This window comes from Pavona decussata, unplaced genomic scaffold (assembly GCF_977016875.1).
Source record: "Pavona decussata unplaced genomic scaffold, jaPavDecu1.1 SCAFFOLD_238, whole genome shotgun sequence".
NCBI classification, from domain to species: domain Eukaryota; kingdom Metazoa; phylum Cnidaria; class Anthozoa; order Scleractinia; family Agariciidae; genus Pavona; species Pavona decussata.
The window spans coordinates 817,798-835,351 of record NW_028145643.1 but is presented as its reverse complement, the minus strand read 5'-3'; the positions used below and the strand labels follow the sequence as shown (position 1 = coordinate 835,351).

General features: G+C 41.1%; 1 protein-coding gene across 1 annotated transcript in view; it reads right to left on the bottom strand.

Moving 5' to 3' along the window:
* The window catches only part of LOC146457633 (protocadherin-like protein), a 33,831-nt gene that overhangs the window by 5,533 nt on the left and 10,744 nt on the right, over positions 1 to 17,554 (bottom strand). Inside the window, exons 4-19 of the mRNA XM_085091708.1 lie at positions 16,687 to 17,150; positions 16,173 to 16,315; positions 14,771 to 15,222; positions 13,636 to 13,869; positions 10,709 to 13,475; positions 9,654 to 10,069; positions 8,651 to 9,015; positions 7,288 to 7,794; positions 6,698 to 6,994; positions 4,148 to 6,071; positions 3,530 to 3,799; positions 2,872 to 3,078; positions 2,475 to 2,638; positions 2,196 to 2,311; positions 1,608 to 1,894; positions 41 to 315 (exon numbers count right to left, since the gene is read on the bottom strand). Coding sequence (XP_084947834.1) covers positions 41 to 315; positions 1,608 to 1,894; positions 2,196 to 2,311; positions 2,475 to 2,638; positions 2,872 to 3,078; positions 3,530 to 3,799; positions 4,148 to 6,071; positions 6,698 to 6,994; positions 7,288 to 7,794; positions 8,651 to 9,015; positions 9,654 to 10,069; positions 10,709 to 13,475; positions 13,636 to 13,869; positions 14,771 to 15,222; positions 16,173 to 16,315; positions 16,687 to 17,150 — 8,888 coding nt within the window. The remainder of the gene's footprint in view (positions 1 to 40; positions 316 to 1,607; positions 1,895 to 2,195; positions 2,312 to 2,474; positions 2,639 to 2,871; positions 3,079 to 3,529; positions 3,800 to 4,147; positions 6,072 to 6,697; positions 6,995 to 7,287; positions 7,795 to 8,650; positions 9,016 to 9,653; positions 10,070 to 10,708; positions 13,476 to 13,635; positions 13,870 to 14,770; positions 15,223 to 16,172; positions 16,316 to 16,686; positions 17,151 to 17,554) is intronic.

Below are 17,554 nucleotides of genomic sequence, written 5' to 3'. Positions count from 1 at the left end.
GAGTGAAGGCTAAAATATAACTCCCAAGTTTTAAACTTACATCAACTCTGACAAACTCCGTTCCAAGGCTGTTGGTGGATAGAAATATCAGGCTGTCATTGGTTCCTGGTTTTGCCTTCATCTTTAGCACAACATTAGTGAAGTATTCACTTGTTATTGGCTGAGGGGCTGGGGCCACCTCACGTCTTCTTCTTGTTCGTCTCGACGATGACGATGACGACGAAGATAATGATGATGATGAGGTGTATGACGAATCCCACGAGTTTACTGAATACTGCGAAAAACTATTTTCAAGGTAGAAATTTCCGGCTGAGGCTGCAACAAGTGAACAGAAGTAATCAATTAAAAAACGTTTACTTACGCTGCTTTGCAAAGGAGTGTGTCTCTGACTTACTCAGATTGTTTTAAACAAATCTAAATATATGAAACATATATTTTGAACTGCGGATGAAAGATCAAATAGAAGAAAGATCCTCGCAGTTACTAAGTTAAGTTGCGTAGTAACTGCGAGGATCTTTTTTCTATTTGATCAGATTGTTTTAGCGGTTACAGCGGTGTGTGCATAAATGAACACCAAGAAATTTGTAATTTTTTGTTTACGTATATCTTCCATTATTCAATACATTGTAACATTGCCAAAACACTAGCCTGCGAGCAAGCTCTCGGAAAAGAGGAGGGGAGGGGAGGGGAGAAGGAGCTTGCTCGAAGGCTACCAAAATATGGTCATAGTGGACTGAATATTCGTCTTCCATAGTCAACAGATTTCCTGCGATGTACACAATTTCGCGTCTCGGAGAGTTAAATGGCAGAATATAGATCGTCTCCAGCCTTTCTGCAATGAAACTGTACTTTGTTATCAAAGTTTTGAATAATAAAACAATTATCTTGCTCAATCTTGTGGACTATTCCCTGATTTTAGCCGAGTCGGCCTACGGCAAAGTATCAGGGGATATTCCGCGTAATTTCGCAGGATAATTTATACTGTTAATTAGATATTTTAAGTAGGTAAGGTTGGCTAATTCAGTAATGTACAGCTTAAGGGACAAAAAAATTTCTGAAGTCATCTGTACGTCAGTGCAAAAACGTATCGTGCGTCGTAATTTCTCTAACTTGTAAGCCTATCTTTTTTAAACATGGTTTGGCCATGTACTTGTGAAGGAAAGTTTTGCTTTTTTCATTTAACTTATTGTTCTCTTGTTCATTGTTCGTAGTCACGCGCTATGACGTGGACGGATGTCTGAATCTGGGACCATCCGAAATCACTACCGCGTGCATTTGATAGACCACTCGACTCACGTTGGTTGTTCTACTTTTTGCTGTGCTACACTGTGCTGACGAGAGCCAACCAGCTCGAAACAGCTGTCCACGGTTGGCGTATTCTGTTAATTCTCGCTTTGGTCTCTATCATGTCGCTGTCGTGTTAAGTTTTCTACGCAGTCCAATCAGCCTTGCACAAATTTGAGTCATTTATATTTTTGGCTGATTAGATCTTTTTCAGATCCTGCGTATGCTTGCAGCATTTTTCGTTGTGCGGTTCCTTGCTTATTGTTTATTTATCTTTTATAACTTTGTTGAGAAATTAGATGTTGATCACAATGCCCACTTACTTGTCAAACAGTCTTGCCCCGAGTACCCTACATCACAGACACACACGCTCTTCTTGGTCAGGTACGGTTCACAGTATCCGTTATTATTACAGTAGGGGCACATCTCAGCTTTCTGGCAGCCCACGCGAGAATTCACAACTTTCAGTGGTGTTTTAAGGTCGTACATATGTTGGTTGTTGGTTATCCTTCGTATACAGCCATCGAATCCCGTATAGTTCAGATTGGGATAAGAAATGCCTGGGTTCTCTACACCTCCGATTTGAAGCGGCCAAAGGCTGTTTAAGTAACTGAGAGTGACCAAATACAGTGGAATTAAACGAGGAAAGAGGTTTTAAAGGCATTAAAGATTATCCTTTGAAAAAAAAAGTGACTGAAAAAGAACAATTGAATACAAAGGAATGGAACGTAAAATTATATTTTAACAAGGCTGTTGAGGACATTGAAACTGATCTCTTTTTCTTCCTTTTAGTGCGTCTTAAAAAGAACTACAAGCAATTAAAATTCACTAATTCTATTTGCAACACATATTGATACATATTTAGTTTGTGCTTATCAAATTACACTGCTTTACTCAAATAAATAACTTACTAATTGGATCCCCTGATTTTTCCTGTTATTTTGCAGCCACTTTGATCTTCCACCAACTCATCGCCATATTGGACCAATCGCGCGTTTTTGCAGTGGTTGACAGTTACCGAAATAATCTGTGAAAGAAAATATAATAATAATAATAATAATAATAATAATAATAATAATAATAGTAATAATAATAATAATAATAATAATAATAATAATAACTTTATTTCGATTAACGCCATTGGTGAACAAGGATACCCCTACTCTTGCACCAGTTTTATGACGTCATACCTTTAAGTCCTGCCGCACCTCAACATGATGCCATTCGCCATCATTCAGTCTGGCACCACGTGACATGGTAAGTATTAAAGGCTCGGCTCCTAAGGATATGACAACACGGATAAACCCACCATACAGCACAATGGCCATGAAATCACGTGACTCACCAGCAAGGACTGTAGAAAGAAAAACAATGATTTCACTTTCAAGTGAAAGTGAAAGGAACGCTGCCAAGCTTTTAACGTGGTTTTGCTGTTGGGCTCCTGATCGCGTGATCGGAGGGACCACCATTTCTCGCTAACGTTCCCTTTTTAGTTTAAACGTTTTTTGTTTGTTTGGTTTTTGTTTTTGTTTTGTTGTATTTTATTTTTGCAGAAAAAAATACATACTTCATGACAATGTCACAAACCTTCGACCAAAGGCCCTTGATAAAGTAAAAGTCCATCTGCTACGGTTGTTGTAAATTCCAGCTGCACTACGCTCCTTTCGTACGCGACAAGCAACTCGAGCCAGATGTAAGATGTCCCTAGACCTCCCTCAAACGTGCGAGTCGTTTCTTCACACAGAGGCCCGGTGACGAGACCATGAAGTTTGTGTTTGCATTGGCAAATAAATCCTGAGAGACAGAGATCATCAGACTAATGATTCTTCTTAATTAAATCACTCTTTGGGTAAGAGAGATCGTAAAATATTTAAAAATTCGAAATCTCAAAACCACGTTTTTCTTAAATACACCAGGCGTCAAATAACATGCACTGCATTTATTCAAGTACTTGTGCCAATCCCTCACCTGGTGGTGAGTAGTACTGTCAAGGTAAACGTAACACAAGCCCAGCGTGTCATATATTTTTGGGCAAATCATTACTTCTCGCGTGTACGAACCAGAAGCGGTAAATATTGTCAGATAAGTTTAGAAGATTAGTACTAAGTTCCCTCTTCCCCTATGAATAACTGCCGTCTCGAGTTAGCCTATCTTAATGTGAATTTGGCCTCAGGGCTGCAGCGTTAAACTAACAGGAAGTGACCAGATTAGAAGATTCACACGTAATGGTGAAAACAATACAAACCTTCTGGTTGCGCATCATGACACATTCCATCATTAAGGCAAGGTTTGTCTGCACATGTCCGCGGAAGCGATTTTATTAGGGACTCGTACGTGGCTTCCAGCTTCAGATCAATTGACACAAACGTCAAAGATACTGGGGGCGCGGAAAACTGGCCGTAATCACCGCTGATCACAGTAAATGCATATCCAGCTTGCACTGTGTTTTGGCATGCACCTGTTTTGTTGGCTTCCTGAGCGCACTTGTCGATTCCAAAAGCACTAACTGTTAAACCTGCAATTTATGAATACGAATTAAGAAATTAAATGCCGAATTAAAAAAAATTACAGCGCAACTAACAGCTACCTCGTTGTATCGTCAACGATCGATGGAGACTCGCATAAACCTCTCCATAAATAAAACAGTCTTTTTAATAGTGACCAAGACTTTTTAATCAACCTCGTGTCCCGGGCTTTTCCCTTTTGAATTGGTGTGGGGGGAAGGGGATTAATTTGTCCTCAGGGTCGTTAAAGTTGAAACTAACCTTAATTTGCCACAGTAAGTGAGAGCGGTTTTTTTTTTCTTAATCTAAATTAGACAATGCATGTGATAATAGAAGGTTTATTTACACAACGGTCTTACCAATTTGTTGAATAGTTTCTCTGTTTCTCGCCAGCTTTGTAAGGATTTCGGTTGAGCTCATGAATCCAGTAGGGGATTGGACGTCTCTTACGGAAAATTGAACGTTAATAGCCATGGTATTCACCAGATCGCTTTGTATGCCAAAAATCAAAACACCTGATGGCATTATTATATCGCCTATCTTTGCCTCAAAGATTTTGGAAATCACTTTTTCGAGAATAGAATAATAGTCACCAACAAAGATGGCTTCTTTACGAATGTTCACGAACTGTACTGTACTACTCATGCGCACAGCCTCCTGGGAGATATTTTGAACGATGACGTAGATAGCAGAAAATATAGCCTTAGGCTGTGCTACATTTCTGTTCTTCTCCGTTATCTGAACAACAAGCTCGTAGTGGCCGATTGGAATGTCGTTTGGTGCAGACAAATGTCCTGTCCTAGTGTCAATTGTAAAATAAGATCCAGGATTCTGGCTTGCAATTTGGTAGCCATTTTGATCCACTTCAAAGTCATTATCTTGGTAGTAGGCTTTGCCTATTTCACCGCCTGCAAACTGCCCCTGATACGCGTTCAACACGATTGTCATTGAAGCGTTAAAAGGCTCGTTATTGTTGATGGAGTCTTTAATTTGGATGTACACAATGGTGACATTGGACAAGGATGGATTACCACTGTCCGTCGCTTGTACCCATATTTTCCATTCTTGTTTTTCTTCGTATTTGAACATCCCATTAGAGTATATTTCTGCTGTGTTAGGCCTAACAAAGAAGTTGTCATTAACTGTACCATTAATTATCCTGTAAGAAAACGGAGCACCATTGGACGGTTCATCCGGGTCATAAGCGTTAAGAGTAACAACAAACTGAGGATCGGCGATATTTTCGAAAATGCTTCCTACGTAGAAAGGTGGGACGAAATGCGGTCCATTGTCATTGACGTCCAGAACTGTAACTGTTACGACACAAATGTCAAAGAGTCCGTCTTCATCTTTGGCTACTATTTCTAAAGTGTAGGTATCCAGTGCCTCGCGGTCTAGTGCTGCTGTCGTGTATAAATTACCCAAATGTGGCTCATTTGGATCCGATTTTATATCAAAGACATCTGCGCCATCCCCAAAGGTTACTTCAAAAAATAGCTCTGTCTTGACGTCTGTGTCAACATCTGTAGTCGTTACACGTGCTAGCAATGTTCCCACGGTAACATTTTCTTGGACAGATAAGCTATATTTGTCTGGTACAAACACCGGGGGATGATCATTAACGTCCACTATGGTGATAAACACAGTTGCAAGTTCCGAGGTTGTCATCTGGGGAATTCCTTGGTCAGATACGTTAACCTTCAGGGTGTAACTGCTCTTTGATTTAAAGTCCAATGCACCTGAAACCATGATCTGTCCAGTAGGTGGGTCGATATAAAACGCATAAGGTTTGTTACCAGACACGATGGTGAACTCAAACTTGGCATTGAATCCGATGTCATCGTCTGTAGCTTTGACAGTAGTGACGTAAAATCCAGGAAAGGCGTTTTCCGGTACGGAAGCTTTATACTCCTTGGGATTAAACTGCGGTTGATGATCGTTGGCATCTTCTATTCTGATGGTCACGACTGTAGTTCCAATGAGCTCGGGCACGCCATGGTCAGTCGCCCTGATAGTGATGTTATATTCATTATCTTCCTCCTCCCTGTCAAATGTCGTTCTGGTGGATATAAGCGCTGTTGTTTCGTCAACTGCAAATCTTCCCTCGCTATCGTCATCTAAAGTGTACCTTATCTTGGTGTTGCCGAGTGTTGAAGGGTCATCTTCATCTAAAGCTTGTACCACAATCACGCTTGTCCCCGTGGGTTTGTTTTCTTCTACTGTGCCTAGGTATAGTGGGTTTGGAAAATAAGGTGCTCGGTCGTTGACATCAAGAACGATGATCTAAAAGCAAAAACAAATGTCCTTGAGAAGTCTTTAGTAAACGTTTGTCCTATGAAAATGAAAAGATCGTCGACAGCTAATAATAATAATAATAATAATAATAATATAAATAATGATAAAAATAATAATAAATGGTACATCCACAGAGTGGCTTTTCGTCCACTGTTTCCAGGTCGAATTTGATAGTAGGAGATAATAGGTCAGAAACCGTGGTCAGACCACATAACTAGGGATTACGTCCCCTACAATCTCAGTATTCTAAGGTGATGGACCAACGGACGCTTTCCATGTAATCAAAAGCTTCGGTTTGACTGATTGAAATGCAATTGGCACAGGAGGATCAAGGGGACATTTTCCACAACATACGGACGGCTTTCGGAGGCATTCCGTTTCACCCGGTAGGGACGGAAATTACGGTTGTATTTGCACAAAATTTCCATTTCCATCTACAAAACATTTGCAGACTACAAGTTTGGAACGAAAGGGAAAAAATGTTTCCATGTGACACGGAAAGTTTTCTTGGCTAAATACAAAGGGTCCAAGATCAACAGCCAACTTGGAATTCCACTAATTCAGCACCGAAGAAGTTATCTTCGGTTGTTTTGGGCAGACCAGATATATTGCACCTTTATTCCAGCTACCCCAGTGTACTTTCCATCAGACGCAAGGACTGTAAAGTTCAACACGGGTGTCTTTTCTCTGTCCAACGTTCTTCCTCCTGTCTGTATCTGCCCAGTAGTCTTCTCAATCGTAAAGAACAGCTGACCCTCTTGGTCTAAGGAATATGAGACGTCTTCTTGTGTGGTGTCGATATCAGTGGCAGACACAGTAAGTACGGCTTGATTCTTTGGGCTGCCTTCCGCAACTGTCGCCCGGTACTGAAGCTGGGTAAACACTGGGGCGTTATCATTGACGTCAAGGACCTGACAACGAATAAACAGAGACAAAACAACAGATTTTGTTGTGTGAATTTTAGTGCCTTTTTACTCAATACAGATGTAGTATTTTTAATTCTTTACTTTTTACTTTTTCAGTCCCAGCACTCATTGAAAACCACGCGGTGATCGAGAGAGCAGCTTTACAGTTGCTTTCATTAAATTGCCGGGAAAACAACAAACATTAAAATCTAGGCTACATCTTATCGTTGATTCTCAACCTTTAATTTCCATGACTTTTCTGGCTATCAACTATAACAATGACGAAAAACCCTCCTTACTTTGATAGAAACAGTTGCAGGTTGGCTGACTGATCTGCCATCTGTTGCCAGGACTGTTAGGGTGTACTCTTTGGTAGTTTCATAGTCAAGTTTTTCTCTAACAATAAGTTCTCCACCGTTAGGAGAAAGCTTGGTTATTACTTCAAATGCCTGAGGTCGATTCCCTTCTGATATAAAAATATTAACCCTGGTGTTGAGACCAATGTCGTTGTCTTTGACGCTGAAGAAATATATAACTTCACCAAGGGGAACATTCTCATTGATTGTTAGAGAATGCTCTGTATGTTCAAACGTCGGTCCCATATCGTTATCATCAACGACGCTGATATCAACGTAAGTTCTAGACCTCAATGGTGGATTTCCTTTATCACTAGCTTCTATCACCAGCAGGAAATTTCCCTGTCCCGCTGTTTCGCGATCAAATGTTTTTGCAGTACTTATAACACCTGTGACGGAATTGATGGTGAAATACTGGTAGTCATAGGTTTGCACAGTTGCATAAGTGACCTGCCAAAAGAGTACAAAAAAAATAATGTCGAGAATATTCATGTGATCAATACAGGAGTTGTTCAACAAGCTACGTGAACATTGGAAGTTCTTGGGAATTAAGTCAAGTTCTATCTGCATAGTACACCTCATAGTCTAAGTGGTGTTTCATATTGTTCATTTCGAGTAAAATTAAATTCAGGCCACGCTGCTTGCCCAACCCATCAGCGTGTCTCATATGCTAATTTTGGTCAAACGATCATATGACTTTTTTTGGAAGCTTTGTGCGGAAAATAAAGAGGACTAAATGTCTGTCTTCTCTTGCGTACAGTTGTACAGGAGCCAACCACAGGTGCATTTGGCCCACACAGCCTCAGCCTCACCCGGCTCTTGTAGTATTAACTAACCAGAAGTGCTACCATCCCTCCCGACTCCTACCCCAGCAGTATGTCGCTGGTATCCCTTGATACCAGCCATAAAAGAGAGACAATGTTTTATAAGTCGGAGGAAAACCACCACTGCAGATACTATCAATCCTCTCATCTGGCGTCCAACGAGCTAAATCCAAACTGCCGCATTCCACCGACATTTACAGCAATCCAAACTAGTAAAGCAACAGGCATGCCAATCACGAAGGTGAAACAAAGTATTGCAAATTGATCAAAGATTTGGCAAGCGTGATCTGATTTATTTATAATGTATGAAAGTCAATAAAAGCAAACCAATTTTGGCAGTATGTCGAGAACAAGATTTAATATAATATATGGGTAGGTGTGACTTAGTGGGAGTGCACAATTGCACGCCAACGAAAGCGCATATAAGCTTTAAATTCTAAATTGGTAGAAAGGGGCCGACACTTGCCGGTTATTTACAGTACCTCAGCCTGTGAGCCTGTGTCGACATCTTTGGCGTGAACGCGAATAACTTCCGTGCCTATGGGCGAATTTTCGAGAATCCTGCCTTCATAACTCTCTGTTATAAACTTGGGTGAGTTGTCACTTAAATCAGTGACATGGATCTCAACAAGGCACGTCGAAAACAGCTGATCGCTCTCTCGAGCCCGAAACTGCATTCGGAAAATTGAACTCCGTTCGTAATCGAACGACGATCCACCAGTGCTTATGACTCCAGTGTTTGGGTCGATTTGGAAAAACTCGGAAGCGTCCTTCCAATTAATCAAAGGACTGTACGTTATAGGCTTATTGTTCATTGACCTTGCCACGATTTGAACAATGAAGGTATCTGTAAAGGAATGTTTCTTACGTTAAGTAATCATTTAGAGAGAAGATTTACTAACAATGCTATCATTGGACACTCAATCAAAGGCACTTTAGAATAATCTTACCTACAATTTGTCAAATTAATATTAAACGTAACGTTAAAATAGCTTTCTGATTTATTAAATCGTGATGCGAACGAATTCTTTAATTAATGAATTTTTTAGACATGAACGGAGGCATTCGTGTTCTGGTCTTTCTCTTAGTTACGTTGTAACTGAGATCGATTTGTTGAATCAAAAGCCCCCAATTATAAACCCTTACTCCAGGAAACTTGTACAGATACAAAGGTTGCACGCAAAAGAAATGTACTGGTAAAGTTTGGATCTGTAACGTCATGTATTTGCACATACATTTACACTAAACACTGCTTGGTGTTCACACTGTGAGAATTTGAGAGTGGTATGCATACGCATCCAAAATTGAACGATACCTGCTTCTTAACCATTTGCACGGATATGTGGTCTGAGTAGCATAATGAGCCCTATATCCCTGCAAATATAATCTTGGTACGGAGCCAAAATAGACTAGGCCCGATAAAATCTCAACATAGCCTAACTAGCATAAAAACGAGCGTTATGGGTGTAGACGAGGCCATCCTACCTGGCTTACTGTTTTCTGTAATGCTGGCGCTAAAGACCGATTTGGTGAATTGAGGTGGTTCCAGATCTGAGACATAGATTTTAATCTTCGTTCTCCTTTTCTTAGAGTTCGTTTCCCCGACAGTCATGGGCTCCGTATTTGACGCTATCACGTGATACTCTAATGTCCCAAGGGAAGACTTTAATGATGCTTTGGTTGATATAACTCCAGTCTCGGAGATCGCAAACTTGTCATTCGCTTCCAGGAAGCGATATTCGACCTTCCTGTTAACATCTGAATCCAGATCGAAGGCATGAATCCCCATAATCGGAGTTCCAACAACTGCATTCTGCCACACGCTTCCTTCGTAAAGCCATGTCGGGAAGAAAGGATAATTATCATTCACGTCTTCTATTGTGACTATGACCCTGCAGTACCTAAAGTAAGAATACAGCAAATTATATATATGCCACAAACGGAGATAAAAATAGAGAGCCAACCTAATTGTAACCTATGATCTTTCTGCAATTGCCTAGAAGTCAGTCACTTCGAATTTTTTTCATCCGTGAACTGAATCATGAATTTGCGATGTCAAATGACGATTAGATAATGCATCAGTCAATTCCAGTGGTATCCACACCCCCGGGCATTTGTAGGGCATTTTTCACATTGCCTGTCCCGGGGGACGTACATTAGTCTACTCCGGGCATTTGATGGCCTCGCAGCTTTCACCTCACAACGCTGTCGCTTCATTTCAATGATAAGTTCATCAGTAAAGACAATACACTGGTAATTAGCTACGTCTAAGAAGGGCATAAATGAGATGGTAGATCCACAGAATGCACGGTCACTGGAGCGATACCTTGAGAAATAAGACTAATCGAGACTCAATTTGACCTCAGTTTATTTTCATTAGAATAAAGTTAAGCCAAGGAAAGAAAAAATCTACTTTCTTTATTGCTGTACCGTGGGGTATTTCAACAGCTCGTTTGTTGCTAATTCCGGGGTGTTTGATCATCCTCAAAGCTTTCACCCACAGTTCGTCATTTTTAGTACCAAGTATACATAATCTGTACCTGAGAAGTCGTTCAGACGAGCTGCGTCCATGCCCACCATCTTCAGCTTTAATAACAACAAAGTAGCCTGGCTTAGCTTCGCGATCAAAGCTCATTGTACTCCGTATCACACCAGTGGTGTTGTCAATCTCAAAGTGTTCATCACCGTACACAATGCTGTACTCCACTTCTCCGTTCTTCCCACGATCCTTGTCCGTGGCAAACACCTGTGTCACCAGTTGTCCTGCTGGGAGGTTCTCAGTCACGTTAACATTCTCGCACTTTTGAAATTCAGGCCGATTGTTGTTCTTGTCTTTGATGGAAATAATGACCTTGGTGTCACTGTGCGATTCTGAATCTCTTGCTCGAATAGTCAGAGTGTATTCCCACGGCTTACTGGGAAGGCTTTGTCGTAGAGATATTATTCCAGCACGGGAATCTATTTGGAAAGGGCCGCTTCCGGCTATGATGGAATAGGTAAGAGTCTGGTGATCGGGGTCCTGTGCCACCACTGCTCCTAGTCCCTTTCCAATTGTTGCCTCTTCGTCCACAGTAAGGCTGTACTCTGAGTGTTCAAAATGAGGTTGATTGTCATTTGCGTTTGTCAGTGTAATGTTCACAAACGTCAAGTCAAATTTAGTGTCGTTTCGCAAAGTGTCTGAGACCTCAATTTGAAAGATGTGGTTTTTTTGGCTCTCAAAATCTAAAGACCTCGTATTGGAAATGACTCCAGTGTCAGGATCAACAGTGAAATACTCGGAGGCAATGACTGAGTAAAACAAATGTCCTGATGTACACCTGCAGTCCAGGATACAATCACAGTCTGTAGCACTCACGGTCAATATTGGAGTCCCAACAGCCACGTCTTCTTGTACAGTCGCTTTGTACGATCCTTTCTCAAATGCTGGATAATAATCATTAGCATTCAACACTAAGATCTTTACTTTGACGGTAGATGTAAGCCCCATGGGAATTAGTTCCATTGCCTCGACAACCAGGTTATACTCTTTCGCTTGAGTTTCATAGTCCATTAAAAAATTCAGTTTAATTTTACCATTCTCGGAAATTTTAAACTTGTTTTCAGAGTTACCTTCCAAAATAGTGTATCGGACCCTGCTCTCAGAGAAACTAACAGCGGCGATCTGTCCGATAACTGATCCACCTTCCGCGTCCTCCAGTACCTCAAATTTGTAGCCATCGTCGTGAAAATCAATAAATCTCGGAGGTAGCTTTCCCACGTCTAATCTTACTTTAACTGCAGCGCTTTGGCGTCGTGGAATGCCGTAATCGAATGAATGTAGCTCTAAATCATACTGATTTTTTGTTAATTCACCGCCAACTTCAATTGTATCATCCAAAGGATTTATTCCGAATGGACTGCCACCAGACATCAGTTGATAACCTGCAAGTCCATCTGGGCCGCTGTCTGCGTCAGACACTTGAAGTTTTAAGGCTCTTACTCCTGGACGCGAGTTTCCATTGAGTCGCGCATGTCTCGTATTCATTTCTAAGCTGGGGTCGTTATCGTTTGCGTCGCCAGCAGAAATTTCCAAATCAATATCGTTCGTTATCGGCCCCGACTCTGTCCAGCCTTGCTCTCTGATTGTCAAAACATATTTTGCTTGTGTTTCAAAATCAAGTTCTTTCGCTAGTCGAATTACTCCTTCTTGATCCAGAGAGAAAGGTGACTTCTCGGGATACAGAATTGAAATTTTGCTACCAGGGATGTATCTCGAGAACTTGGCTATTGTTCTTCCAGTAGGCGTGTTTTCTGAAACCTTGACGGCTATCGCTGTTTGATCTGATTTGTAATTTGCAAAAGCAAGTCGCACTGGTGTAGTGATACTATTTGAAGGATCAGCAGTATCTACAGCTTCCACATTAAACGACAGAGTCGATAGTGGTTCAGTTGCCCTTTTTCCTGGAATGCTATCTTCCAATGTCTTTTTGGCGCGAATAACTCCCTTGTTATCAATTGAGAAGAACGCTTCCGCCTCAGAGGGCAACCTGTATTCCATGGATGACTCCTCGTCAAGATCATAGGCTTCTATTTGTGTCACTTCATCGCCTTTGCGGATACCCGCCTCCACTTTCCGATCAATTTGTCCATCAACGGAGTCAATAAAAAACGGACTGTTGTCATTGATGTCTTGAACATTTATGGTGACGTTCACGTCCGCGGTTCGTCCCTTGATGTCGCGAGCTCTGACATGTAACTTATACTGTGATGAAGTTTCGTAGTCCAGCTCTTGTGCCGTCACCAGATCACCCGAAAATGGATCAATCTGGATGACCCCATCCTCGTTCCCTGACATTATTTCATATAATACGTATTCCGTGGTGGCTGCCGCCAATGAAACAATCTTATTTCCAGCCGGAAGACCTTCCTTGATGCTGAACTTCAGTGAAGGTTCTGGGTATTGAGGAGGACCATCCGATGGAAAAACATTTACAATAACCGTCGTCATATCTTTGTTATTTCCATCTCTCTTATCAGAAGCTTCAACAGTCAAGAGAAAACGTTCTTGAGTGACGGACGCAACCGATGTTTCGCCAAGTGTGATAATTCCACTGGTACTGTGTATAACAAACACGCCATCCTCATTTCCTTCTGTGATGTTGTAGTGAATCAGACTGTTGACACCACTGTCCAGGTCTGTTGCCGAAGTCTGAATTACACGATCTCCTGGTTTACAGTTGGCTGGTATGGACGCTTGATACGAGGTGGTTGTAAATCGTGGTAGGTTATCGTTGATATCCATGACTCTGATAATCAACTTGGTAATATCTGAGAAAAAGGTCATAAATATGTTAGACTGTTTTTGCTAAAAATTGTAACTTTCTGTCAGAAGAGTGAAAGCCAATCTCAAGAACGCAAATCTCGTATTTAATTGTATTTTGGGTCCGGTTTGACCCCATTTTAACCATAGCTTAAGAACTACCCTCACCGCTTAACCGTAACTCAGGACTTCCATTGTCTTGAGCTTTGATATAAAGCACATGCTCAGCAATTTTTTCACGATCCATCGGTTTCTTGAGTTTGACCATGCCCGAGCTAGAATCTAATGCAAACACATCCTTGCTTTCATCCATGACTGTTTGTAAAATGGAGTACGTCACACGGCCATTGTCTCCGTTGTCACGGTCTGTGGCTGTTAGCAGTTTCAAATTTGAGTCAACAACTATAAGAGAAGGAACTGAAAGTATTAGATATTGGATTGTATTGAGAGGAGCAATGATTTTACACGTTACGCTAAGGGAAGATAGTGCTATTGATGTGGATAATTTGTCTGAATAAAACAACTGGCCTGCATGCCAGACAGCGTTACGCTTTGTTTTCTGTAGCATGAATGACCAGGGCCCAGCCGTTCAAACCAGGTTTGATGTAATTCAAAATTAGAGTCATTTTGTTAGCTCAGTTCATATAATTATAGTTAATGATTGTTTAATGTATTATGTTGGAAAATAATTAGTGTCCTACAGTTTGATCTTGGCTTCTTTAATTTTAAGCAGTTCACCATGTGTAAAATCGGCAGTGTATTAAAATGCTTTTAACATCGACATATTCTCCACTACGGGAGCAAGTTTTGATAAGGTTGATGATGATGGCAATGGGCGATCAGAATGACATGGGATCATGATGGTGATTGCCTTTGGCGGTGCTTCATGCGAGTAAGTAACACGTTTTAACTTCCTTTCTGGGGATTAATATCTGCATGCTTAATTCCGTTAATAACACGCAAAAATGACGAATTCAAAACCACGCATAAACGACACTTGCATTAGGGTATCACAGGGGGAGATCAAATTATGGACTATTGCAACATATTCAGCCAGTAGGACACCGTAACGTCCGCACGAAATGACATGAAATGGAATTCAAAGCCAATTTGCGTTACGTTTCCCTCCTTTGATTTGGAAGCAATTCGACTGCATACTGTGTGCAGTCTTCGAAGAAAAATGCTTTGAACAGTAGCTAACGAGTAAGGGGAAGGATATCACAAACGTGTGAGAAACGTGTGAAGAATTGGTCTTAAAATTCAACCAGAAGCGATCAGTTCAATTCATAAGTTGTCAACAAACCCTGATTCTCAGGAACTTCGATGATAAAGAGGGACTTCTCAAAAGAGGGTGCATGATCATTGGCGTCCAACAATGTAACCCTGACAACGGTAGTGTCATTTTTGTTGTTAAGGGAAACCATTACAGAAAGTTCATACGAGGGCACACTCTCGCGATCCAGGGGTTGGGCCACACTGATAACACCCAAGTAATCAATGCAGAACATGTTATCTTGGTTCCCTTGTATGAAGGAGTACTTCAACAGTGCACTGGAGTCATCATAGTCCGCTTTGATATCCAGCACAGAGGTGCCAACTGGGCTGTTTTCACTGATGATCTTAACGTACTCATCTTGTTTGAATGTTGGGGGTTTGCTGGTATCCAGCACTGTGATTTGAATCGTTGTTGCGCTTTCTTTTCCACCGCCATCTGTGGCTTTTATGACCAGCATATAACTACTCGCTTCTGAAAACCTGAAAAATCGAATGTTGCAAGTATGACAAAGGTTTTCAGCCTTTTTAGAAAATACAACAAAATGTCAAACTAAGCCAAACCAAGAAATTTCTGAGCAACAGCTCACTTTGGGGAAACGTGGCAGCTAAGAGAGAGGGTAGACGCGCGTTCAAATATGTGGTAGTTTTGGAGTCACCCCGACAAGTGCGCACGACCATTACCCAGTCACACGTTCAAGCAAACCGTGCACATTACCAGTACTACAATCACATCTCTCTGAAAACCTAAGAGTAGGGATGCATCAGCGCTTATTTAGATAAAGATTTTGGGAAAATTATATATTGTGTCGTTATTTGGACAACCTCTGTAATTTAGGTACGACAAAACGTTTTCCACGAAAGCAAGATTACGGCTTGTACGCGTGGACGAAGCGTGACTCCTAAAGATCCCATGGTTGAATGCGCGCCACCTCTAGCTCCAGGCTTTAACAATTTTCCAGATTTTACTGCTGTCGTAAGTAAGGTGCCCCAAGCGCCACTTGTGCTCATTTATCTACTCGCTGGGGAGGAAAACCACTACGAAGTAACGTTTCATACCCCAGGATGTAACATACTATGTTAGGAGACCAACAGAATTCGAACCACGCGCGTACGTGTACCTTTACTCCGTCCCATATTGAGAGCTACTCTCTCTAAGATCCTCATATTCACTTTTCACCTAGAAATAGATTTCGCTGATAACTCTTCCATCAACTTCTCTTAGCAAGTAGGTAACAATTACCTACTTTCCAAGAGGAGTTTGTAGAAGAGCAGTGAAATCCATATTTTAGATGAAAATTGAATGTGAAGATCTTAGGCAGAGTCGCTCTTAAACCGAGTTCACTGCACCTACATTTCCAGACTGCAACAGGTGTAAGAAAGAAGAAGATGAGAAAATAAAAGTTTCGTTAACAGTAAGAACTAGGACCAACTTGATTTCTTTGTTGGTCTTTAGTTCGCCTGTGTTTCTGTTGAGGGAAAATGGTATATTGGTAGAAGGACTGCTAGCAGCTTCAAATATGGTGTACGTTATTTCGCCAGATGCTTCCACGGTGTCCTTGTCTGTTGCTGACACCTGTGAAGGATAACATTCAATTACATACTGAAACATACATGAAATATTTGTTTTCGGTACCTTCCTTTTGTTTTGTTGTTTCCTACTGTGATTTCTTATACATAAACCGGAAGCGTTGATGTATTCCTTGCATTCAGACAGCCAAGAAGGAATTGCATGATTTTTGGTGCATGCAAAAGCATGGATTTTTTTGTTTTGTTTGAGAGAATACAAAACTTGTAAAATGTCAAGGAAGACATGCTCATTGAAACTTTTCTCCAATCGGTACTCGTCCCCATTTTTCTTTTTTGAGCTTTTGATTCATAGGTTAGAATTTATGCCTTTTACAGATAGTGATCAAACGAGATTACTTAATCATTAAATGTATGCACCTGTACAACTGTAGTAGCGCTTGGTGTATAACTTTCAATGGCGATCCGAGCAAGAAACTGGTAAAGAAGGAACCTGGGGCTGTTATCATTGACATCCCTCACTGTAACCTCGCCTGAAACGTCGGCTGTTACATCCGGGACAGTGTTGGAGGTCGGTAAGGTTGCCCGGATGATCAACTTGTAAGATTTTATTGTTTCATAATCCAGTTCCTTTGCTAAGGTAATTTTTCCGTTGTCAGAATTGATTCTGAAATTATTCGTTGAATCTCCCCCAACTATGAAGTATTTAATTCCCGCATCAGATCCAGAGCGCGAAGCTTTCACAGTAAACACAGTTGATCCAATTGAAGCGTCCTCAGGTAGAGATTTGGAGTAACTTGCACTTTCAAATGCCACCGGAGAGAAAAGTGCGCTGATCACAGAGACTTTAAGTGATACTTCACTCTCCTTTGGTTGGTCAGTCCCTTGGCGAGAAAAGAGGTGAAGTATAAAGATCAGAGGATTGAGTGATCTCACTATGTGCCGTATTGTAAAACAAAAGTACCTTTGGCTAGTTTTGGTGATAAACCATCTCCTAAGCGCTCAAATTTAGATTCGTTACCCACCCCTCTGTAACTCGACTTCTTCAACATTTTGCCCTTTTAGTTTTACCTTTTACATTTATGTTTATCTTGGGTTTCGCAGTAAAAAGGCATGAAAATGACTGATTTATTCTACTGAAGGGAAGCACCATTGACTCACAGGATCGCTAGGTAGCATTTTTGTTTTTGAACTCTTACCCTGCAATGTTTAGTCTCCCTCGCAGCCGTTTTTTGGGCTGTTTTCAATGGCGATTCAATGGCAATAGTGTATTTTGGGCTGTTTTTTG